Raw genomic sequence first — 26,362 nt, 5'->3', positions numbered from 1 at the left:
CTATGTCAAACACACACACACACACACACACACACATATGTACATGAGAATCTGGTGAACAGTCTTGAGATGAGACAGTGATATCTGTGTCATAAAACAGCATAAAGAAAATAATATGATGGTCCACACACACACACACACGCACACACACACACACACACACACACACACACACACACACACACACACACACACACACACACACACAACTGTACCCAGACCTCTAATCAGAATGTGATGGCATAAAAATCTCTTCCAAAATCTGTTCCAAGACCCTAAAAGATTTCACTGGCCATAAATTAAATCATTATATTGTTTGATTTCCCTCCTAAATGATTAGAGTTTAATCTATATGATTTTATTACCCCAAATAAGCCGGTTAAATTAAATAAAAGGAAATGTGCTATGGCTTGAATGTGCTGGCATGTTTGTCCTGTGGATGTTTGTGACTTGAAGTGGAGACCAAGGTTAAGGTCGATACAGATTTCTCATTCAGCTTGTCAAAAGCTGAGTGTTTGACAGGACTGTGACAGATGGCTGATCATAGTAATTTAGCTTTAGGTCCAACCTTTTCTCATTGGCTGCATGTTTCATGTGGGTCATGACCCCTCAAAAACTGCTTAAGTAGCAAAGGTCGCCATTTGTGCCCAGCAGGTCAAAGGTATTCTGGGGTTAGTGCAATTTCTGCTGTTCAGTAAGTATTGTTACCATGGTGATGCAATTAAATTCTGAGAAAAGCACAACATGGCCTTTAATGAAGATGTCGTTACACATATACACATATGTAAATCCACTGCATTTGAATCTCTTTGTTTTAGGGCAGTATATTTTAATGTGTAGATTGTGCATAAATAAGAACTGACATTAAGTAGGTAAAGTGGTATTTAATACAAGAAATTGAAATATGACCCAAAACTGAATGGGCTGTCCAGTAGTGTAGGAGATGCTTAAGGAATGAGGGAGGTGTCTAAGGCGAATGAGTCTATCCTTTGAGGAGAATAGAAGCCATTTAAATTAATATATAAGCTCCTCTGCTACCACTTATGACATAGGTCATGTGTAGATGAGTCAGCACCACATTAGTATTAGTCTACACTCAAATTCAAATTTCAGAGAATAATAGTTCAATTACACCCTTCCTCTTCACATATCACTGACTGACTAGCCAATTAGACCTCTGAATAGACATTAAAGTGAGTGGCTGGTGTGGATCGTTATAGAGACATCAACATACTCCTTTTCTCTCTCTCTCTCTCTCTCTCTCTCTCTTATTATTTGACTGTGCATTGTCTGATACTACTGTTCATCTCATGGCACTACGGTGCACTATATGAGCATGCATTGTAGCTGTGGCCCTGCTTAATTGCTTCATCCTGTGTTTGGTCATGCCTTTTGCATGCAAACCATATTTGATACCACAATGAATATTAATACTAGTGTGCTTATTGATAGTTTGTATTTGGTGCCTGGAATTAAACTTCAGAGGAACATGTGCAATTTACATTTATGTGCTGGTTTGCTACCCCTGTAAAGATTCACAAGTTCAAAGATGGTGTTTGTCTATCTCTCTTTTTCCATGTTTCTTTTTCTTTCTCTCTGTTTCTATCTCTGTCAAAGGCACACGTCACTGCCACTGGAGGCCTCAGACAGTGTCAGTGGTCTGGTGTGCAGGAGAGTGTACCCATGCCGCCAGTGGAAATCTGCGTCATTTGGGTAAGGATACTCTCTGTTCTATCATTTTCCTGTGGGCTGTGTATCAGTGAAATGAGACAATTAGTTGTACTGTAGAAACAATCTGGATCTCTGTGACATGTTGGCTTGAGAACAGTTTATTGCAGTAAGAAGCTAGTGATTGGTCCTGATTAGTCCTGATTAGTTTGATTCCAAGTTTAAAACGTCTATTTTTTTTTTTTTTTTTTTTTGCCTAGTTTGGTTACTTAGCTATAAAAAATGCTTTGTTCTTTGTAACTTAGTTTATCAGTGATACCCTCAATTCAGAGTCTTTATTGCCAAAATCTCTTGTTGCCAAGGCCTAGAATCTGATCATTTCCTTTAGTTGAAGTTTGGTCATGCACATTGTGACACAGATCACAGTCGTATCTGTCTCTCATTTAGGAAAAGAAAATGAGTGATGTCCAGTATCATTACATATTACATATGGCTAGGCACAGTACATGTTTCTCAGTGGCCCAGCTGTCCTGTAATCTGATCAATTTAAAGCTTAACCTGTAATGCCATGTCTGTTCTCTTTGCTGTCTCATGATACTACTTACACTCATTGCATACTTTCAGTTCACTTTTGCACCTTCTGCAAATGTGATTAGACACTGGAATGACCCAGAACTGCTGATCTCATGACTGGACGTTTATGGCTGAGCCATGAAAGCTTCTCTGTGAAGAGAATAAATTATTAGAAAGAGATTTTGAACAGGATACAGTCTTATGTGTCCAGAGTCATTTTTTGTATCAAAATTTAATGAGTTGCCCTTTTGAAGACCTGTTTCCCTACTCAGAAATATCAGCCAGACGTGATACGATAGCTGTTGAATATTCAGTTAAAACATGAACATCATTCAGCACATCTCTGGGTAGGTTATGTTCTTTTCCAGGCTATAATTATTTGAGAGAAAAGGATTAATTAGAAAATGTAACTCCAGGTATTTAAGTTCCATTATGAACAGGGCCAGAGGCCACACAGCGGCTGTAACAGGCAGTCCGAATGATGTAAACAGAGTTTGATATGAAAAAGTTTGCATTATGTCTTGATTTCTGTGAAGACATCTGTTTATTTATTGTTCTGCTGTTTTGTTTTTCCTTCATTTACAATAACAAATTTGAGACAAGATGTGACAACAAATTTGAGACAATTTAGACATTTAGAAGTTTCCAGTTTAGAAGTTTCGAGTAAATGTGACATGCAAATTTTCCCAAATAAGATCTAGTGAATACTGAGCCTCCAACAACACAGGTCTGAGCAGATCCTGCCTTCATGCACATGGTGTTAATTATCAAGTTAAGGTCTTGGCTCATTTGCATCCTGTTATTAGACTTAATTGGATTAAGTGATATTTTTAAGCCCCTGTCCAAACAATTACTGAATTTTTATAATTTTATGTAAGAAACAAGATAGTTTTATGCAGGCAAGCATTTTGACATTATCTAATGTTAGGAATGCTAAGACCAAAGGAGACAGTTTTTTTTAGGTTACTTAAACAATAGCCACAGGGTAAAACAATATGTCATTTGTTCAGTGACATCACAATTGGTAAGATGTCACCGGTGTCAGAAAATGATGACATAAAATAGAGTGATGGAAGAGGGAAGCTAGCAAAGCTAGAAAATTGTGAAACAGATCTATTTTGGTATCATGGAGAAAGACTGACTCTCTCTCTCTCTCTCTCTCTCTCTCTCTCTCTCTCTCTCTCTCTCTCTCTCTCTCTCTCTCTCTTTGTCTGTCTGTCTATCTGTCTCCCTCTTGCTCTCTCTCTCTCTCTCTCTCTCTCTTACTGTCTTTCTGTCCGTCTATCTGCCCCCCCCCCCTCCTCTCTCTCTTTTTAACTTTGCCTGTTTCTGTGTATGAAATGGCGGCTCTAATTAAGTGTGCTGCTGCCGCTGTTGTTGATGGCTTTGGTTAACAGGGTGAAGTGCTCTCTAATTAACTGCAAGTGTATAGGCCGTGCGCATGTCTTTGATGGAAACTATGGCTTATAAATTAATGTTGTCAAGCCTTTGCAGAGGGACAGGTTGAAATCCGATCTGCTTTTAAGTTTATCTATTTTAAGGACCTGCATTTGCAAACATATTTTTCTTTTTTTTTCTGCTCCTCAGGCAGCAACAGTGGTTTGGCTTTGTTGTTGTGAGAGAAAAGTAGAACAAAGGGATGGCACAATTGGGCTGGCATTGCAATGCTGCAGCTCCTGTCCTGGGATAATTGGTGTAAAAATAAATGGGATAAAACATGAAAACACAGCCTGTTCAACATGAAAGGGAGTAATGTTGCAATTTTTCTTAAAAGGATAAAGCAAGCACAAACCCATAATAGAGAAAATAAACTCAGAACACTTGACACAGCCATAGGCCAGCTATGTTGTTTGTTGTTGTTATTCTGATTGTTTTTAAGTGTTTTTTTTTAAACCTTCTCACCTGAGGCAATACCATCTCAGAGGACCTTAGTGCCTCAGTGTTGTGTGATCGAGTTGGCCAGTGGCCAGATTTCCAGTTCTCCATTACCTGCAGGGTCAACCATCACTTGCCTTTCTACTTCAGATCTAAACATAGGGCTGTTAAGTGGACCACCAGGGTGAAAGGTTCGTAGTTATTATAAATCTGTCCTGAGATTTAAGCTCCCTACTTTCTAATGGCATTTTAGTGAGCTGCAGGGCGTTTTAATGCACTGTGGGATGTTGTAGTGAGACACAGGTTACTTCAATGTAATGTGAGATGTTTTAGTGAAGTGTAGAGTGTTTTGTTTCAGTTTGGGATGTTTTAATGTAGTCTGGTATGGCCTGGTACAGTGTGAGTTGTTTTAGTACAGAGTGGGGTGTTTTACAGCAACATGAGGCATTCAGCACAGTGTGCGGTACTTAAGTGCAAAGTGGTATATCTTAGTACAGTGTCCTCTGTTTTAGTGCAGAGTTGGATATTTTTAGAAGGGTGTGAGATGTATTAGTACAGACTGGGCTGTTTTAGCACAGTATTTGGTTGTTTTAGTGCTGAGAGGTTTATTTTAGTACAGCGTGGGGTGGTTTAGTGCTGTTTAGTGTGGTGTTCCCTTTGAACTGTGATGTGTCATTGACCACATTACATGCAGTCTTATATGTATTTCATGACTGTGGGACAGAGAACTGACTCAATACACTAAAACTGACAGAAATCCCAACAAAGGGCATATTCTGGAGGGCAGAGCCATGTAACATTCACACATCATCAGAGTTTGTTTCACACTCTCAGCTTAATGTGTAAAATAATATGAGGGCTGTATTACTATTTCCTATCTAATTTAACGTGAACAGGTATGGAATACAGCCGCCAAATCCATAAAACTAGCTAGTGCTGAGAGCCCTTTTCTTAGTAGCTTTGTTATTTACTACTATTGATGTAGAGGAAGCAGTTTTCTGTAAATGAAAAAGCACAGCCCTATAAAGATTGTAGGCAGCTCTGTGAAAACCAACTCTATCTTACTACTGATATTTATTAGGTTCGGGAGGACGTTCATATTTTTTGCTATTTTACTACTGAATGAATTTTGTTTTTTCAGTTATGTGCTGTTGCCTCTATCTGATAATAATGAAATGTAGTAAATGAGAAAGACCAAACACGGTGCAGAGGAATGTAAAGTAATATATTCCAACCACAATAAGAAAACAAAAACAAATATACAACCTAAACAAGCTTTCACAAAGTGGTACACATCAAACAGCACAATAAAATGAGAGCAAACTGGCCTTGCATATCACCTTCAGGTTCCAAAACGGTGTCTGCGGTTTTGGAACCTGTGGATAAAAGCAAACAGTAAGGCATCCAGCTCTGATGAAATGACCTATCTCAGTGTGGTTTGAAAGTTGGTTGAGCCTTTAGACAGGTTGCTGTGTGAGACACTTGGCTGTATGTGCTCATGGGGGCTGAGTGTCAGTATAAGTTTGTCTCCAGCGACTAACAGGCAGAGAGTAAACAGGGTTTGGGCGGCGAGGGCAATGAGACAGAGCTGTGTGCATCCGGATGGTGAATGTTTTAGACACACTCTCCTGACCTGCCGGAACAGTCTCTTGTTGTCTTGACTGCCAGTCATTTCAGTTCACATTACAGCAGGCATGCACTGAATAAAATTTTCCAAACTATGTTTTTTTCTTTTGTCAGATGTGTTTGGTATATTACAGAATGAAACCCCCCCCCTTTTTTTAAGATAAAATAGAGAACACTCTTAACAAAACATATCTTGTTTGTCATCCTTTTCCTTTCGTGGGTACTTGTTTACAGATTTTATAGTTACTCATTGCTAGTTGCAGTTGATTTAGGGTAGATATTGATAAATAACCGTAAAAATGATAACTGTGTAACTGCACCACCAGTTACAGATTCAGGGGATAGAAACACACACACACACATACACACACACACGCACACACGCGCGCACACATACACACACACACACACACACACACCATAGTTTATGTAACTGATCCCTGTAGGGTTGCACATGGATTGGGCAGGGTTCATGCCATCGGCCATGGGCAGAAATGACAGAGCGCATTTGGTGTAATCATAGATAGAGTCATGTTGATGTCACATCTGGTGGTTACTCTCTCAGGAACAGGGCCCAGAAGCCTTATGGGAGATTTTCTGTAGCATGGGTGACAGGCTTGCGAGAAGTCTTGTTCATTGCTTCTCAGTTCGTCAAGAAGACTCTGTTGAGTTTCTGGTAACTACTTATACACATATGATTAAAAAAAGGTGATTCCTGTTGCAATAGTTTCTTATTTTATTGTTATAAATCCTTACTAAACATTCACTATGCCTAAAGCACAGCTCTGAACATTAGCTTATGTACTTAAGAAAGGGGTTCCCATATATTCACTGCAACAAAAAAGAAAAAAAAAATTAAACCTGAATAGAATTTTCGTGTCCTTTACAAATCAGTATACTTGAACACAATCCTAAAATAGTACATTTGATCTGAAGTCATTATCTGGAAAAGTTTTAATAATTAATAATAAACCCATTTTGAACCATAAAAAAACGACTCTCAGAATCATTCTCCACTTTTTAATGTAGAAACCCAAAGAAAATGTCCAATACGCTATTGCCTTCACACCGTTCACTGTCCCTGCAGGGTTATTTTGAGATTGTTCTAGATCAAACTTTTTGAAGTATGCCAAACTGAAGATTTGCATTTGACAGATTTGGAGTGGACAATGGCATTAATGTGTAATACTGATTGAACGTTTGTGGCAAGTGTATGCGTTAACATAGTCGCTGGTGTCAAAAGCAACCTGTGTTTGTGCGTCTCCACTGAGTCGGATTCCATCCTGCTGGTATTTGCTGAGGGGAATGAGGGAACACCGTTCTGTGTAAGCCATTCCTCATGGACCTCCTCTCTCTGTCGACTCTCTCATCTCTCACATCCTCTCTTTAATGAGTCTGTCCTCAGAAACCACCTCAGAGACTGATGGTAAGGGATTATATGTGAGCTTTTAGATTAGACAGCACTACACACATGGGGCAGAGTTCAATCAAACTGCAATGGAGCTGCTGGGGTGACAGTTAAATATTTGACTCTACTGTTGAACCAAAAAAAACCCCCGTGGCATCTGCTTTTGACCAAGGTTTTTGATGAATAGGAGGTACCATGACAAGCCAAGCTCTTTGGATTTGGTCTATGTGACTGAGCTCCCAGAGAGAGAGAGAGAGAGAGAGAGAGAGAGAGAGAGAGATTTTATTTGTGTATGTTTCATATTTCCTCCCCCAGTAGTGTTTGGTGAGTGAAGGTTTTCCCAGGAACAAGACTATTCCTGCGTTACAGAGCCATGCCAAGCCGTTTAATGTCCTCCAAGACAAGGAGAGAAAGATACGTAAACAGACTGAGAGACAGAGAGCGAGAGAGAGAGAGAAAGAGAAAGGGGGACTTCATTTGTGTATGTGTCAGATTCTCTGAGTAATGCTTAGCGTGAAGTTATATCAGGTCGGGGAAGCTAGGAAAACAGGCATTGATTTACAGGGTGTTAAGACACAGCATGACAATAAAGATAAAAGAGAGAGAGAGAGAGAGAGAGAGAGAGAGAGAGAGAGAGAGAGAGAGAGAAAGAGAGAGAGAGGGAGAGAGTGTGTGACATTGTAATGTCATTGTGGTCAGTGGTGAGAATCTTGTAATTTTCTTCTATGTGAAACTTGCAGTCTCTGATATAAATCACAATTAAGTCAGGTTTCAATGAGTCATTAGTCATATTTACTATGTCTCCTGTTCCAGTACAGACTATCACACCTGCATTCTGACTGTTACCCAAATGAGCAAGCATCTGCATCACTGCTCTCTGATCAGAAAACCTCCCCACAACAACATAACTGGCTGCCATAGACACAGCACTGAGTCTCACTGCTGCAGTTACATGTAACAAAAAGCCCCAGTGTCCTGTGTGAGACTTCATGCTTAGTTAAGGATAATGTTGTAAACACATGACACATGCGCCTTATCTTTGTGACCCAACACACCACAGATAATTTCTCTCCTGCGAATAATCCTGCTTGCATATTTTGTTCGGCGTGCTACTTTAACTAGTGTGTTCCGTCTGTGTGTGTGTGTGTGTGTGTGTGTGTGTGTCTGTGTGTGTGCACGCACACGCACATTTGTTTTCACTGGGTCACACATTCTTTATTGTAATTCACAGATACTTGCAGTCTTTAGCAAAGCTTATCTTTTTTTATCGGTGTCATGCCATGGCAGTATCTTACCCATGCTGCCTCAGTGACTCTGATCTCGCAGTCAGATAAGAACTGAATCCATTTACTATTCCAGAGCCTTGTGACTGAATGCACTCGTGCCATTTCCAGACTCAGGAGAAGGTAGCTGTTCTAAATTCAGCACTGAGCGGTTTCTCAGGAGAATAAAATAGTATTTTGCACTTTGTTACCATATCAACTATACAAGCCTGTTTGTTTGCTCAGTTTCGCAATCTAAATTGGGTACGGAGGGAATTTGTGAGACTGGCTTAAAAGATTCAAAATGTTTGATGAGATAAATGTGATTTTAAGTTAACTGCTAGAGGTTATTACACACATTCTAAGCACAATAATTAACTTTGAAAAATGTCCCTTGATTGGAGATTATGGGTCTAGCTGAAAGAGCTGCTTATTAAGGCATTCATGAGAAGTGTTCCATATTTTTCCCCCTCTCTATTAATAAACACAAGTGTAGTGAATCCAAGGCTAATAATTTGTGCTTTGAGTAAAAGCATTCCTGCTTATTCAAACAATATATATAATTTGCAATCACAGATTTTAAGAAAGAAGAGAAGAGTTTCACTCATGCTCTTTGTTCGTATGTGAAATGTACATTATTTTAGTTCTGCTGGCTAATCACAGCTCTGACTGTGTACAAAAGGAACACACTCAGACTTTAGACATCTGCAGGCTCTTTATCCTTCAAGGTCATGTTGATGAATATGTGTGTGTGTGTGTGTGTGTGTGTGTGTGTGTGTGTGTGTGTGTGTGTGTGTGTGTGTGTGTGTGCGTGTGTGTGTGTGTGTGCACATGGGTTTGACAGAGTGAAAACGAGAGAGACAGAAACAGGCTGAGAGAGATCGAGAGGAAGATAACAGAAGAGCAAAAATAATGGAACTATATGCTCATTCAGCACTTGTCCTTGAGTTTGTTTATTCATTTGAATTTTGTAAGTCTCTGCTTTGTGAATGATTGCACTTCACAATGAAATTCATTCACACTCATCTTGTAAATGTAGTTTTAATGATTGCTGTCTATTCTCTTGTAGACATACTATATTGCTTCTAAGAAAAAACAGAAACAAAAGTAACAACAACAACAAAAATATTTCATCTGGAGATGCCTGTCTGTCCATTAATGCTGCTATAGATCAGTTGTACATTTCCATATTTTCTGTTGTCTGTGGAGAGAGAGAGAGAGAGAGAGAGAGAAAGACACGAACACACACAAACACACTCCACATTCCTCTGTTGTCTGTGGAGAGCGAAAGGGATAGAAGTAGAAGGAGAGAGAAAGCTTACATGGTCCTTGGCAGCCAGAACACTGTTCTGTCATTGTTCATCTTCTATCAGAAATTCTCTGACATTCTTCCAGTCTGCAGATAGAAGAATGGATGTGATCCTCTGTTGTGCTGTAATTTTGCTACAATAATGAGGCAGGGTGTGCACTGTGGCGCAGTGGGTAGTGCTGTTATCTCACAGCAAGAAGGTCCTGGGTTTGATTCCCAGCTGAGTGGCCAGGGGCCTTTCTGTGTGGAGTTTGCATGTCTGGGGAGATTCCTCCAGGAGTGAATTGGAGAAACTAAATTGTCACTAGGTGTGAATGTGTTTGTGTGTCTGTCCTGCAATGGACTGGCGACCTGTCCAGGGTGCTCTGGCATTGCCCATGACCCTAATTAGGATAAGCACCTTTGAGAATGAATGACTAATGAGCAGCGTTTTAGGTAACATCCCTGACAGTCAGTATGTTACATTTACATGGTTAAGGAAATTAAAGTTCCTTAACCACAATGGTACAGACTCTCATCATACAATCAGGATGGATCACCAGAATAAGTGCCAGAATATCGTGTATCAAATTAATCCAATGCCTCTTACAGACTGCCATCTGGTGGCTGTCAGATGGAAGTGGCATAACAATGTACTATATCATATTTTCAATTTAAAACAGTCAATAGAGATGAATGCCTCCTTTCTGCAGAGGCAGTGCTTCTAATTGTATGTTGTCATTTTAAGGTATGAACTGTACAGTCAACATTAAGTCAGAATAAACTTTCAAAAATAATTTGAGTGTTTGCAACATGCTTGTGATGTAATAATGTATAATGAAGAAACAGCAGAAACAAACAGGATTTTACATGACAGCACGTAGATTATTGCCTTACCAGCTGTCTCCCTTAGGCCATTCCTCTGTTTTGTGACATTAAACAGGTGTCCTATGTTTATCCTTTGTGGCACACTCAGTTTGACATTTCCACTCTTATGGATTATTACAGGTATGTATGGAGCCATTGTTAACATAGAAGAAAGGCAAACATACACATTAAAATGTCAGCTGTCTAGGATATCAGAGCCATTGTAATCATATGCTTTCTGAAATTTTATATAGTTATGTGTACCACTAACACAGTAATTCAGTGACTCATGTCTTAAGTGCATCATTTTCAAATTTTTATGTATAAACCTTTGTGTGTGTGTGTGTGTGTGTGTGTGTGTGTGTGTGTGCGCGCCTGTGTGTGCATGCCTACGTGCACACTTTCATGTATGTGTGTGCTTCCTTATTTGTTGAATACAAGGTAGAATATGAACTTGAATACAACAATGGTACAAAACTTCATATCAGTAATTTGAGTGACATGTCTCTCAGATCAGCCTGAAGTAAATGCCAGGACTCAATACACAGAACACACTGCACAACAGACACAACAGACACAACAGACACAACAGAACACACTACTACACAAATCATATACCAAAGAAAGCTGCCCCCTGCAGAATCACGAATAGTCAGAGAAATCGCGGTTCATGATGGCCTCCTGAAGTCCAGTGCAGTTCCAGACTGGCATGACTGGCATGACTGGCATGCACAATTTGGCCCAGTTTGTGACGTGCTTCTGAGGTGTAACAGAAGGTGCTTTGGATGTGGAGCCTCATTAAACTTTCATACCTCTCTAATGAGGATAGTTAGCTTCTGTTCAAAGAAAGCTGCAGCACTCACGTACTCTGCAGCTAATTGCTCCTGACTCTGCCTGCTGCAGGACTGCAGAAATACTGCGCCACTTTTGTTTAGAGTTCATAGATGATGGTTAACGTTTTATCCGAGTGAAACTGTCTCAGAGTTTGCCTCTTCTGTTGTTTGTAAAGAGAATGGATCCTTAATAATTTCATAATTCACTTGAAAACTGATGTAATTTCACCTCTGTTCTAAGTTTGTAATGTGCTTATTATTTATGCATTGATTATATATCTTTACACCTTGGTTTCACAGACTGAAGCAGAGAGCGTAGATAACCAGTGATTGAGAATCAGATAACACATTGCCTCTTGTCAGTTAAGCTTCAGCTAAGACCATTCAGAAAATAAACTAAATAAAAGTGTTTGAATTGTTAATAAATCATCAGAATATTTTGCAATTTGTGAATTACTTCTATTTCTTGAGACTTAATTGCATCCTATTTCAATAAAAGTTTCAAGGAACATTTTATCAGAATGCTCTGAATGATTGCTTTGAAATGTGTTTATTTTCAGAGAGCAAACTAAAACTTTAAAGTATTGCATTTCTCATAATGTCAAGGTTTTAGAACCACTAGAGCTGAATCCATCGTCCTTAATTAAAGTCACATTCCATCTGCATCGAATACTTGTGTCTCAGGAGTGGGAAAAGGCAACTCAGCCTGTGTCATTGCTCCATCACCTCGACATGTCAATATCCAATCACAGCCCTCTGTCAGGGGGAAAGATCTCTTGGCACTAATAGCCTTCTCTGAGGGCTCTTATTGCTCCACTGCTGTCTGAATGCTTTAAAGGGCTGTGCTAATTTACTGTTAACTCATCAGTTTTTCCTCCTACAAAAAAATGTGTGTGTGTGTGTGTGTGTGTGTGTGTGTCTGTCTGTGTCTGTGTGTGTGTGAGTGTGTGTGTGTGTGTGGTGAAAGTGTGAAGTTGAGAACCCCTGGCTGGTTCTTGAATACTTGCGCTCTGCCAGAATCAATGCTTTCTCCAGCAGATGTTAACTGAGCTGTTCAGAGCTGCAGGAGTGTGTTTTACGAGGTCACGGAGTTTAGGCACAGGCCTGTAATAGTGTGATAGCAAATTCAAAACAACTTGGCCTATTGCTGTGCTCTTAATGAATATCCTTATGAATACCCTCAGTCTGCAGTCAAAGGACAGGGCTGGGAGGCTGTGTATATTTACATGGTGTATCAGGCGAACTGCCTGGGCAAAAAATATAGTTGGGCATTTTTTGTTTCAGGTACACTTTGTATGTCAGTATTGATACTTTACAGATGTAGTCTTCGTCAGTTTGTTTGTGTTGTTTTCCTTCATGTCTGTTGATTTTCTGTGGCCATATGTCCTTGTGCTTTATCTGTTGCTTTCTCTATAAGGTCAATAGAGACTGCATTATACAGCACAGTGAATGTGAAAATCCTCCCATACTGGCCATATACCCAGATTAAATGGCCTGTGGTATAGATGGCTGATTTTTTTGTTTGTGACAGGAGGCATGAAAGAGGAGTAGTTATATGACTAACAATTTTTATTGTCATGCCTGCAGGTCATGATAACATGAATTGCATAATGAAAAACATCCCCCTCTCCCTTTCTCTCTCTCTCTTTTCATTCTGTCTCTCTCCCTCCCCCTTTTCTCTCTTCACTCCCTTCTCTCTCTCTCTCTCTCTCTCTGTCTCTCTCTTTCTTTCTTTCTTTCTTTCTCTGTCCTCCTCCCCTTTTATCCTAAACTATATGAGCAGCTCCTTCTCCTGTAGACAGTTATGCGTTATGCGGTTGCTTTCCTATGCTTCATGTGTGGTTGGACATTGTGATTATGAAATCTCTGCTTCTCTGCAGCTGTTAGCTGATGGTGTTAAGCCACACAGACTCTGTGTGTCGCTGTTGTTCATCTCATTTAGTGTAACTGCCGTCCACTTCTCTTGCAGATGTATCATTAACTATGAGTCTCAAAAAAAAAAAAAAAAAAAGTACAAAATTTTCCCCCTCTTCTACCAGAAATTGTTCACAGCAAATATTCCACACATGCTCTTCACAATACAAGTTAGGATTTTAGATATGGCTAATTCTTTTTGTAATATTTTCGTACATTTATTTGTGCATTTTTGTTTTGTTTCCTTATACTTGCACTGTACCTTTTAAGTCATCTTTATGAAATATTAATGGCTGTTTTGATTATCATGTGACCTTTGAGATTATGAATCAGTCGTTTTATCCGTAGACCCCATGTTGTCGGACCCACAAATGTTTCACTGGTGTAAAAACTCAGATATGGTAGTTTCTAAAAGTCAGTTCTACTGCCAGTTAGGAAAATCTCAATTGTTTGGCTCGACGTGGTGAGTTTGTTATATAGTGAATGTGTTGATATTTTTATCCCGCTGCCGGGGGTAATATACGTTTTGCCTGGGACCTATGCTCTTGTTTCCATGGAGACCACTCAACCAATCCGTTTGACTCAGGCGTACTACGATGATCTCGTGAAAGGTGACAAACAAATCGTGACGATAGTTTTTCTGCACGTTGGATAGAAAACTTCACATCTCTGCCCTCAAACACACACACACACACACACACAGACACGGAGTTGTGTTTCCCCGCAACACAGTATTAAGAATGGTCATGATTAAAATAGGAACGGTCCACCGCTAGCCGTGGAATGCGCCCAGCATCCTTGGCTTGCTTGTGGGTGCTCCTGATGCAAGCGCATGACGCGCGTTACATCACAGCGCTGCCTGACGGCGTCCCGTCCCATTGTGACAAGCGTGAATGAACCCGAGCAGAGCCTAGCCTACGAGCTAGCGCCACAGTGTACCTCCGACTCTAGTCTTCCAGGCTGCGCTCTCATTCAAAGAACGCACAAACACACCGTAACCACATCTAGACGCAACGCAGGCATGGCGTACAGGCTAGCACAAATGTAAGTGCCCGATTTAATGTGGGGTTTTTTTGGTTTATTTGGTTGTTTGTTTTAGTTTGGTTTGTTTGTGTATCAGAAAGCTGAAACAACGTGCCGTTATTTTCTTTATTTTGGATTGTAAGGGACGTCTAGTACCATCAGAAGCGCTAATGCACTGTGACATTTGTTCTTGGGGTGTTTTCAGTTGACTTGCTGAGTCACGTATTTCTTGCAGACATTGTTCGTTTTTACTCGTCTGGGGCCATGTGTGTCTGTGTAAACAACAGTATTCCTCTGGGAATTTGAACTGTCGGCGCATTGTAGTTATGTCAAGGATGTCTTTAAAATTAAATAAAGCATTGCATAGGAGAAACACAACGCATGATAACACGATTCCAGATAACTAGTAATCGTATTTAGAGTTGTTCTGTAAAGGTTCTTTTCATTTATTGATATTAGAGATTTTGGCTGACTGGTTGATTGGCTGATTTTGTCTTCATGTGGGTAGGCTGTGAAAACGTTCTGCTCTGCTGAGTCGGGCTGTTTTGCTTTCATATGTGATTTTATGAGCTTTGACTATTGTGCCTGAGTGCGTGCACACGCGCACATCTAATTTGAGGGCAGGACTGGCAGTGTGTGTGTGTGCGTGAGTGTGTGTGCGCGCGTGTGTGTGCGTGCGTGTGTGTGGGTGCACGGTATGTTCTTTCAGTCTCAGTGTTACTTTTATGCATCCTTGGTTAATGTCCGTCGCTGGCAGTCTTTGGTGTGATCTGGTCAAGTCAAAACACTTAAAAACAGGCAATGTCCCTCTTGGCCACAATACAGAAATCTGCTTTAGCAAAGTAACATTTTGCAACACTCAGACTTGGAGTTGGATGATCTTGTAAATTGTGCCTGTAGCTTAATTTGATGTGTGTGTGTGTGTGTGTGTGTGTGTGTGCCAGCTGGTGAGTATTCAGCCTGAACAACATACTGATTGCTGACAAATGTGAATTTCTGGGGCTGTGACTTGCGCGATATCTGATGTTTCATTTCACACAGACATTGGTACAGCAATCAGACTTTTTTTTCTGTAATGTACCTTTGTTTTAAAATGAAAATTCCACAGGACCTGTCAAATATTTCATTTCTCAGTGCGTGTAGCAATCTCTCATCCTCCCCCTGTAAGCAGCCTTTCTCAGGTCTTCAAAAGACAGTCTTATTGTTGTTCACACTTAAAATGTCCAAAGTGTGGTGAACAGTGTATGTATTTTTGTACTGAATAACCTTCAGTGTGTGTTTTTGCAGTCAGTGGGTTTTGTTTTTCATTCTTCCAAAGTGTTGCTATTTTTTCCTCTTCTCGGGCTTCATATTGCGTAATAAGTGGAAAATGTCCATCTGTCTGTGTGGGTGTGTGTATGTGTGCAGTGTGTGTATCCTCCCGTGACTAAAAACAGCAGCAAAGGGCTGCAGGCTTTAGTGGAGCCCAGACTGCCTCTGGCGGATGGATCACATGACCTTCTGAAGGTGACTGTGACCATGAGCTTTTGGGGTAAATAGGGATCTGTTCAATACCCATTCAGCTCTCTGTCAGTAATCAAAACTCAGGTCTCAGATTCTCTTCTCAAGGGCACTGAGAGATGGTGAGATAGACAGGTTTAGTACCATGCATAATCACTGGAGAAGACTAGAAGACCATCCTGCCGCAGTGATAAGAAAAAAAGTGTATGTTTTTGAGATGCAATATTGAGTGGAAATGGGAAGATTCTGTGGGTGTGTAGCAGTCTGTTTTAGCCTCAGCACTATGAGTCATTGGGAAACAGTCTGGTAGACAGTTGTTCATCCTTTGGCTGCATGTAGGACCATGTGCTCAGGGAGAAATTAGCTTCAGTCCCAGGAAAATCCACCAATCTGACACTTCAAGCATTCTCTCCGTGTAAGATTGACAAAAACAACCTAATGTTCCCATATTTACCATTTTAAAATCTACATTTGTTTATTGTCAGTTCATAACCTTTGCATCTCCATGGCCAAGTAGCTGCATGTAGATCAGTGTTTCTCTACTGTAGTCCTGGTGATCCACAAGACAGCATGTTTGTACTAAAACCGAGCTCTACCACACTTATCACTGAGCCTTTGGCTTCTTGAACCAAGTGTGATGGTGCTAGGCATTAATCTGGATGTATGCATTACTGGGTCCTCAAGACCTGAGTTGAGGGACACTGGTCTAGATGCTGTAAGCCACATTTTCCTTTCCCCCTGAGTTGTCACTGGGTTGCTGACTCTGTGTTTCTCCTTGTGTCGTAGGTCTATAGACAGTTTGCATCAGTATTGCTGCCCACCTCCGTTGTTCAGTAGGCAGCTAGCAGTGCCTGCCCCTCTCTCAGAGTGCAGGTAAGAGAAGCTTTAGTCTTACATACATTACACAGCATAGTGTAGCCAAAGTGAAAGCATTCCCTAAGAACAGAAGTACAGTGTTTGTTTACAAGATCTAATAGGAAAGGTTAGCCACCCCCCCCCCCCCCCCGACCCAAATTCCCACTAATGTCATGCTGTCTGAATATTAAGTTTGAAACAGAAAAATGTAGAGAGGTGTGTATGGCCCTTTGTTGTTCTTCTTATCTTGGAAGACATAAATTACTTCATAGTTTCTCTTGCAACCTTATCTTAATGTACTGAATCCTCTTCATTGAAATAAAATTGAGTAGTTGTCTATTCCTTCATTATAATGACTTTGTGGTTTTGTAGCTTCATTTAAATACTTATATTTCATTTCAGACTTGCGTCTGAGATGATTTTAGTGGTGTTCTTTTTTTTCCCTAAATCTCTGTGGTTTACAGGATGTATTCAAACACACTGTAATTCCAGTTCATGAAACACATGGGTCAGTTTTAATCCATGACAGTGAGTTGTCATGTCTCTGACTGTGTGATAAATGCTTCCATCCCTTTATTTTTTTATTTATGCTCATTTACCCTGTTACTGCCATTATCTCACAGTAAATATCCCTCTGGGTCTGTAATCATTGATATGGAATTGGCTTATAATGCTTTTTTATTTTTGGAAACGGCAAGAATCATTTTGATGTCTTAGTGATACATAAAATCTCGGCATAGAATGGCCTCTTTCTTTATTCTCTCTCAGATAGATATACACACCTTCATACACATGTGCTGCCCTGTCAATTAGAATTGTGTGTTCAATTTCATGGAAGTTTGATGTTAAGTGTAGTATTCAGAGATACAGTGGTAATGAGCAGTGAAGTGAGGATATGTAACTAGACATTCTCTAGAACTAATTAACATAATGAAAAACAGACCCAGAGTGTTTTCCTAAATGCTGAAAGCAGAATTTCATTCCTAGGCAGAATTCCGTTCTAAACCTTGTTTTGTGACGCCAGAACCTTACGCCAGAGACCAAGCGTCGACATGCGTCACTGCAAATCAAAGGCAAGGCTCAAGTGCCCTTTCATTTTGAGTCCTCAGTTCTAGAACATGCTGCCAACACAGATTCAGTCAGTCACTGATAGTTCACTCACTCACTTTGTCATTCACAGCGACCACCCCGTAACTGTCACACACTGGCCACTGGTGATGCTTTTCACTCACTCACAGTTCTGTGCCACAGGCTAAAGGCCTGATGTCCTAAAGGCAGCAGAATGAACAGAATCCACAGCATGTCACATTATTGGCAGAAATACTTGTTAAGCCTCAGTCAGAGGTTATGTTGCTCATATTGCTTGGAGTGGTGACAGAGACATAATTATGTAAATGAGATCAAGACTGTCATCATCTCAGGGACAGATATTATATTTGCCAATATGTGATGTGAAGTTAATTGCATTGTTATTGATGTGTTATAACAAAAATGTGACATTATGTATGATCTCCTTTGATGAGTGATAGACTGTAGCTCATTTGTTGCTGAGTCTTCTTGTGGCTCTCAGGCTGTTAGGGAGAGAGAGAAAGTGTCAGAGTGCAGTAGCATTTTCAGGAACACTCTGTTCTCAAAGTCAGATCTGTGCCTCCGAGAAGAATTTGCTTGCCGCGTAAATACACACATACACACACACGCGCACACACACACTCAAATATACTAAGACACACATTCAGATACACACACATGCAAGCATGCATCCAAGTATCCAAAACATAGCAATATGCTGGCATGTTTACATATAAATAAATAAATAAATTCATCATTCATTATGCTTCATTGTATTTGTACATGAATGATTTTTTTTTTAATTTCATACCTGTTTTTTTTTTTCTTTTCATAAACACTTTATTGCCCCTGCAGTCAGTGAAACATAAAACATCTTTCTGGTTTTCACAACCGTCACTCCCGCGATACTGGAATTACAGTGGATGTAATAAACTGCTCACACTCTTTATATATCGATTCACTGTCAGTGTTTCAGTGTTAATGCATCCTCAGGATGTTTTCGCAGCTAGTCTGGCTGTCTAAATCAGTGTTTCTAAATCAAGTCCTCCAAAAAACCCTGCCTCGTACATTTGTTTTTTTGCCCTGTATCTAGTCCATGTGATCCTCTGCTTAACATTTAGCTGACAGTCTGAATAATGTGTGTTAAGAGTGAGTTGGTGCAGGTTTGAAACAAACCTTTTCAATGCAGCAGAGTGCTGAGGACTAGTTTGTGGTAATGAATTATTCAGGCGTTCTGAAGTATTAGCATGGTTTTATTATGCCCCATTAATGCGCCTAAATGCATTAAGTATTAGGCATTCATAGGAAGTGCCAAAATGGTGTACAAGTTTAGGACATTTCTTTATGGCGTGTCTATGTTTTGTTTAGGCTTTTGAGAAATTCCTGACCATCTAATTTGTATCATCATTAACATGTTATTTAATATCTATACTGAAGTTGCCACTACAGTCTTAACTGATAGAGAATGCAGGTGCATCAGTATTTGGGTCCAAGAGTTAAATGCTCTGTACCAGAAATCATACACTTGACTTGGGCAAGACATTTTCAAACTTGCTTTGTATCTGTTAGGGTCCAGGTGTCAAGTCATGTGTGTTTAGCACTGCTTTCTATGCCAAAGGTGCAGGATTTCCCTGTGCTCTTAACGTTGGTTGAAGATCAGGAATTTCTCAGGGCCCTGGTCATAGAGCACAGTAGAGTATCAGACATTTTCTCTGAATGTGCCCTCTCTGACAGGGAAGATAATGCTCTTCATCAGTTCTGTTGCCCTCCGTCTGGATGTAGCAGTCCTTCAAGATAGCTGCAAAGCAAAGAATGGCAGAAGCCTCAACCTTTGCCTTCGATTTTTCTCCACTCCTCCATCTTTCTCTCTTTCTTCTCTCCCATCCTTTCTTCCCTGAGGCGTCTCTGTATCTCTCTTCTGCATGGCAGACCATCTTTTTCTTGCTATATCTTTCTCTCTCTCTCTCTCTCTCGCTCTCTCTCTCTCTCTCTCTCTCTCTCTTTCTCTCTCTCTCCCTCCTTCTCTCTCCCTAACATGGGAGAAAGCCCTGAAGTGTGATGTGATGTCATGGAATCTTTTCATGTTCTGATTGTATGTCCAGTTTTCAAATCTCCTTTCATCTGTAAAGCAAAGCAATAGTCATTTACTTGCAATATTTAATGGAGGTTTCCAGGACAGTAAATGTGTTTCATCATCTATTTTACAATTGTTTAAGGCCATTGTATGCACAGATTTTATGAGACTTAGAGCAAGAGTGAGTTTAAGAGTGATATAACTATGAGAGCTGCATGTAGGGACGTGTGCAGTCATATTTTGATACGTGTTGTATGTTGTTTTTATTTACTTACAATTCAGGAATGTGTATCCATATGGCATGTTGTTCTGAAAATGTAATAAAATGCAAATAAAATATTTATTTTTCAAAGATTTTGTCTTTTTTTTTTTTTTTTGCTCTTTCAAAAGTCAGAAATTTGTGCTGCCAACTTTTGCAGTTGCATAATTTCATAAGGAATGATGTTAAAGTGAAATATTTACTATCTGCCACAAGGGGGAAGACTAGAGCAAGGCGTTTCCTGTCTGCACAATGCAGTCCTCTCATGTTTATGCTATACAGAATGTTCTGGGTTCAGGAGTACAGGGCATGGTGTTTTGTGCGGCTCCAGGAAACCATTTTAACAGTGTTATGTTTATGACCGGATACATGGATGTATATATGGATGGACCGGGCACACCTGCCCTCTTTAGTGGCTGATATGATTTCAGGACCTTTTAACAACATAACAGGAAGGTCATATCTGTTTATGTGTGTGTTCATTTTGCACCTCTGTCTTTTCACAGGTGGCAGTAATCTGCTTTGGGATGTTTATCGTTGATTTATTGCATGAATTAAAGAGTGGGGTTATAGTGAGGCCATCTGAACCAAAGACAGAGCAGATGAGAAATGTATATTTGTCTAAGAGGTTGTGTTTGTACTTATAGCATAGGGGAAGAAATATTCATTTAGTGCAATTCTTTTTCATTTGTTAATTCTTACCTCAAGAACGTTCAGTCTCTCTTTGTCTCTTATATACCTGAAGTGCACAAAGGTATTGAAACATTTGTAAGTACTTCTGTGCTCTGTACGATCCACAAAGTATGCTGTCAGTGATGAAAAGAATCTCCATTCCCTGAATATTTTTTAATTAGTTTTGTCTGTGTGTGCGTGATGTTAATCATACTTTTAATTTCTGGATTTTTCTAAAACACATTTGTCTGTTGTCTGGAAATGTAGAAATTGTAATGGTGTGATTCACATAGTTTGGAAAAGGCCATTTTGCCGTTCACATGGACTGGCAACCTTTGCCAGCAGCCTCAGAGTGCTATGAGAGTGGAAAGTAAAACAGTTAATGCAGTCTGAGCTTACACTTCACAACACGCTGACTGTGCACTCTCTCTCTCTCTCTCTCTCTCTCTCTCTCTCGCTTCCTGTGTGTTTGTGTGTCTGACTCTATCAGTCCCACCCAAATTAACATTCCAGGCAATAGAATGAAACCATCTATGACATGAGATGTATTTCAGCTTAAACCTGAAATAAAATGTAGTCAGCTGTCTTGTACCCATCCTGTCTTGTATCCACTATGCCACGGAACCTGGAGATGACAGTATCACATAACCGTTAGCCTGCTTTTCTATGTGCTTATTGCTCTTCCCTCTCCCTCTCTCAACATGTAACTCCTACCATGACACAGACATCTGAGTGGGCTCACCAGCTAGTTTTACCGTTACCCCTTTTGGTGTAACACAAGTCACTCAGAAATCAGGGTTTTTATGAGATACTTGCATGGGGTAACTCATGGGGTAACTTACAGCTCATGACATAAGCACAAATCACTGTTAATATTTACTCCTATTAGATGAACATAGTCATTTGTTTATGGTACCCAAATATAGTGATAAACTTCATCGTCATCGTAACGCTCTATACAGGTTATTGGCATGAAGTGTTGAAATGCACATTAGGAAACAGCAAATAAAAACATTTACAGCATTGTTCCTCGCAATGTTCAAAATGAAGGAATAAATACAGTACGTATTAGTTCACAAATGCCTATGTTATGCTTTAAAATGCATTATGAATGAAATATAATGCCCATATGAGTAGATAGGTGTTCATAGAAAGTGTTATTCTCTCTTGTTTTTTTTTTTAACTAGCGCTGAGAGCATGACTTCATGAGTGTGTCTGCTGATCTGTCCATCTGTTCATCTGTTAGTATTGTCACTACTGTGGTTAAGGCTCCAGAACCTTGTATTTCATGCTGTTTAGAAATACATCCTAATAGCTTTGCCCAGGTTCACACTTTAGAGTGGTGTTAAAATAAATTACTGTGCATCAGACTGACTGAGGTGTTCTGACAAAACTCCATCCAAGCATATGACAGTTTCTTTTGAACCATATTTGCTTTTTGTGGAAAAAAAGGTTCTCACTAAAGAAATCACGCAGTGCCATTAACTAAGACAGGTTTTGCTATTTCAAGCAGTTTAATCAGAAACACATATCCAAAATTGCTCAGTTACTTTTTTAGATGTTTTGTTCTACAAATTTAAATGATTGAAGAGTGTTGTCTTGGCTGGTGATGATATTAACCCAAAGAAAAAAGTGACAGACTGAGTTCATTTGGACAAAGACAGTGCTAGGTTTATACAGACGTTCTTGACTGGTAATGTTGTTAATGGATTGGATGGGTTTTTCATAGCAGGTAGCCTACTGTATGATGGGATACAAACGTAATTCTTCCCTCTCTCCATTTACATTAGACACTCTGTATTTCGTTACTTTTCTCGTTTGTGCACAAGAGAAGAGTCTAGGTGGCTCTGTTTAAGCCAAATCAAGTTAGCTGGTGCCAGGATGTGGATGAACTGGTGTAAATGTGGGTGTATATATACACCATATTTAGAGGGTGTACCACCCTCTGTGTGTGTGTGTGTGTGTATGTGTGTGTGTGTGGGGGGGGGGGCTCATATTTTATGGACATGTGTGATCTAACATGTGATGCTATAGGGGCTGATGTGCTGAATAATGATGAGAATCCATTTCTCGCCTCATGACTGAGGGATGGATGATTCTCCACATATGTATGAAAAACCATATGAAAACCTTAGAGGTTTTAATCTAGCTCGGGTAGAACAATTTACCGGTAAACCATCTTAACCATGTTACCAAGCCTTGGGTGGACTCTCATACAACGCACTTTCACTGCCATGAAGACACACATAATGCACTTTCTTTAGCATTTTTTCCACATAGGCGTTTTGAGGACATCAGAATGTTTCTGTCAGCCCTTGGTTGTATCCTGCAGTAGAGATGTTATTCTTCCGAGCTCATTTTCGATAATCAATTATGGTCACGACTTTCACTCCTCCGTGGTTGCATAATAGTATTGGTTGCACTTGCACCAAGACATGATTGACAAAACAACCTCGTTTCTTAACTCGCTTCAATTCAAATGACATCATGCCAGTAATAGATGTGGCGATCCGCCCTTTTGACTGAGTAGCCAATCAGGGACTGACAGTAGATTTTCATTTGCAACTTCAGTAACTTGGTGGTGTTGCCTGGCAACCGGAATCGACATAAAAAATGAGGAAGGTGTAATGCAGATGGTAGCGGGAAAGATTCGTTTCAAAGATAGATGAGAGAGCGGGAAAGGTAGTTTTATCGTATTTTCAATCTCCTCTAGGGAAGTTCCCGCCTGCATTAAACATGGGAGTGGCTTTTCAGACTCCTTAATCCACAGAGGAAATGCATGAGGAGAGAAAACGGAGGAGTGTTGGATCTGTGTAACTATGGATCAGTTTAGAAATCCTGAATCTCGTGGGCTTTCCATGTTCAACTGCGAGTGGCTGGCTGAGTGTTTGAATGACCTGGATTTGCGCTAAGAGGGGTCTGAAACGATAGTACTCACAGACTGTTCTTGGATACACACCGAGACATGCACCTCTGAAAACCCCCGTGGTCGTTAAATTCTGGCGCGGGATAGGAAGCTTGGCGTCAAATCGTGATGTTAGTTTGTGACAGCGCTGATCGCATGCGGCACTCTGGGTATCAGATGCTGTCAATACATTTCAGTTTTGTAAACTCCGATCTGAATCAAAGCTCTACACTGTGGACAGTTATGATGGACGCTTTTCACTTTGACACCTAGAAGAAGAAGGTTTCAGGATGTGGAAGTTCAAAGCTCTCTGTTTAGATTACTGGCAATTGATGTGCCTCCAGCCAAACAGTGCGTTTTATAAAAGGTAAGTTAAATGAAGTTGTAGACTACTTAACAGCTGTTAAACTAAAATTCGAAATGTATGAAGTTCAGACTTTTCCTAAGTATTGCTGTCATTGAGTTCCGTCATCTGCCTGTATTACATCAGCTGTTTTTCAGACATTCAGTTCTCATTGTAGTAAGAATTCCTTCATTAAATGCTTAAACTGATGAGCAGATGTGTAGATAAGGGAAAGCGGAGCAGAGATTAGTGATGCTGACTCTGAGTAAGCTGTTTTTCTCTAATGAGGAGAGCAGGGATCAGTGGCATTATTTAGGTTTGCGTGCGCTTGAGTCACACACTACATACCTAAACATTATTAACATGTATTACTGTAGACAATGTAACTTACAGGACTCCCGCTCACTTTTTATTTACTCCATGTCCCTGCTACTGAGCACTAAGATATTTACTGTGCCGAGTGGCAGTGACACTAATGTTGTTCTGTAATATGATTATTGTTGAAGTCCTCGATATATATCCAGCTATTCCTCCCCTTGCTTCTCTTCACCTATAGTGTGGTTTCTTATGCTATGCAAAATGGAGTTGGGACATACATAATTAAACCTAAATGATTAATTGAAAACAGATAAGACTTGACACTGTGTGTGATGTTTTAGTCTGTGATGTTTTGATTATAAAAATGTCAATGGCTGCTCATTTGCATTGCAGATTCTGTGAAATAATCTTATTCTTGGTGCAGTATTGATCTTTAGGGGCAGCGAATATGCCCTCTTTCTTGTTATACAAACATTTCCTTTTCCTGTAGCTCAAGACTGAAACTGCCCCACCTCCCTCAAGATCATGAGGACCATACACTCTGTGCTTCTGTCACTCATCAGTCAAATGGACTCACAAGCATGTCTTTCAGCTACTTCTTGGTTTAAAGACCGGAACCCTCTTGCATCTAGTAATAGCATACAATTATTCATAAAAGCCTGATCTAAAGACTCTATATAGTACTTTATAGTATATGGTATAGGATATTCTAATACTTAAATTCTGTTTTATATGTGTTAATGAGTAGCACACTGCACATATTACAAAGATGTTACTACAGAATAAAAATTGTATTTACACAGTTGTTACAGTCTGTCATTGTATCTGATATGTAACATCTGTATTATAGAGAATGTATTGTATAATTGGGCCAAAGCCTGTTCAGTCCCACACCGTGAATGATGTCAGGCTCGATTCTCAGATCTAGTGAGGTTTGTGGGCAGATGTTCAACATCAGAGAGAAGTATTGACAGAACTTTTTTTGTCGCACCACAGGACATCAGCCTAATTTATCAACCTATGCACTGAGAGCATGAGTGGGAGAAATGGACTGTAGATGGCGTGTGAGGGTGTCCTATCAAATGGATCAGAACAGAGCATGTGACTGCAAGAGAAACAGAAATAAGAGAGAAATAAGGTTATGTAATCTGGCATATTTTAGGAATATGTTTGGTTGGTTTTCCTTTGGGTAGTTCTTTTTTGTGGATATTTCACAGGATGAGGTATGCTGTCAGAGCTCTGTTGTCTTCGAACAGCTGAACAGCTTTGTAGTCAGTTAAATCTGTTTGTTTAAAGCTGTTAGAGATGTACAGGAGACTCTCTGGTCTTCTTTTTTCTTTCACTCCACATGTGTTTAGCTTGCTCAGAAAACTTCAAAACACTCTTCAGCTCTTCAGCTCTTCAGCTTACGTTTCAACTGACATGTTTGAAGCCGCAGTATATGTGTGAGTCTTTTTGTGAGAGCAAGAGAGAGAGAGTGTGTATGTGTGTGTAGGTGCGTGTGTGTGTGTGTGTGTGTGTGTGTAAGAGAGAGCATGAATGACTGCCAGGGACTGCCCCATGAGACTAATCTTCTCACATCTTACCATAATGTGCGAGTATTGAATCCTCTAGACACTATACTAGAGTCTTGGAAATTGCAGTCGGAGAGGTTTTTATCTGTTTTAACGATCACTCACAATCATAATTCTTTTTTACATTTCTCATAGTCCTTTTCCGGGTAAGAGAGACCACCAAACAATTGAAATTATATAAAAAAATATGTTTATACAAACTTACATGGCTCCTGTGCTGTTGGTCAATTGTGCACATTATTTACATTTCTGAGTTTTTTCAATTTACTTTTCCAGTTTTGTCAGTGCAAAGCCTTCAGCTGTATTGTCAGTTTTTGGTGAATATCTCATTAACAGGCAATTGACTAGCATTGATTTTATTGATGTGACCTTCACATCCTTGTTATTTTCTTACTTAATTGCTCAGAATTCTATCCAGTGTTCCATTGTCCTTTCCAGAATCCTCCTTAGACCACAG

The 26,362-nt window shown here is 39.9% G+C and overlaps 1 protein-coding gene across 1 annotated transcript in view; it reads left to right on the top strand.

Moving 5' to 3' along the window:
- The window catches only part of iqsec1a (IQ motif and Sec7 domain ArfGEF 1a), an 82,244-nt gene that overhangs the window by 12,690 nt on the left and 43,192 nt on the right, over positions 1–26,362 (top strand). Inside the window, exon 3 of the mRNA XM_030768922.1 lies at positions 1,618–1,713. Coding sequence (XP_030624782.1) covers positions 1,618–1,713 — 96 coding nt within the window. The remainder of the gene's footprint in view (positions 1–1,617; positions 1,714–26,362) is intronic.

This window comes from Chanos chanos, chromosome 3, assembly GCF_902362185.1.
Source record: "Chanos chanos chromosome 3, fChaCha1.1, whole genome shotgun sequence".
Taxonomy (NCBI): Eukaryota; Metazoa; Chordata; class Actinopteri; order Gonorynchiformes; family Chanidae; genus Chanos; species Chanos chanos.
This window is presented reverse-complemented; position numbering and strand designations above follow the sequence as displayed.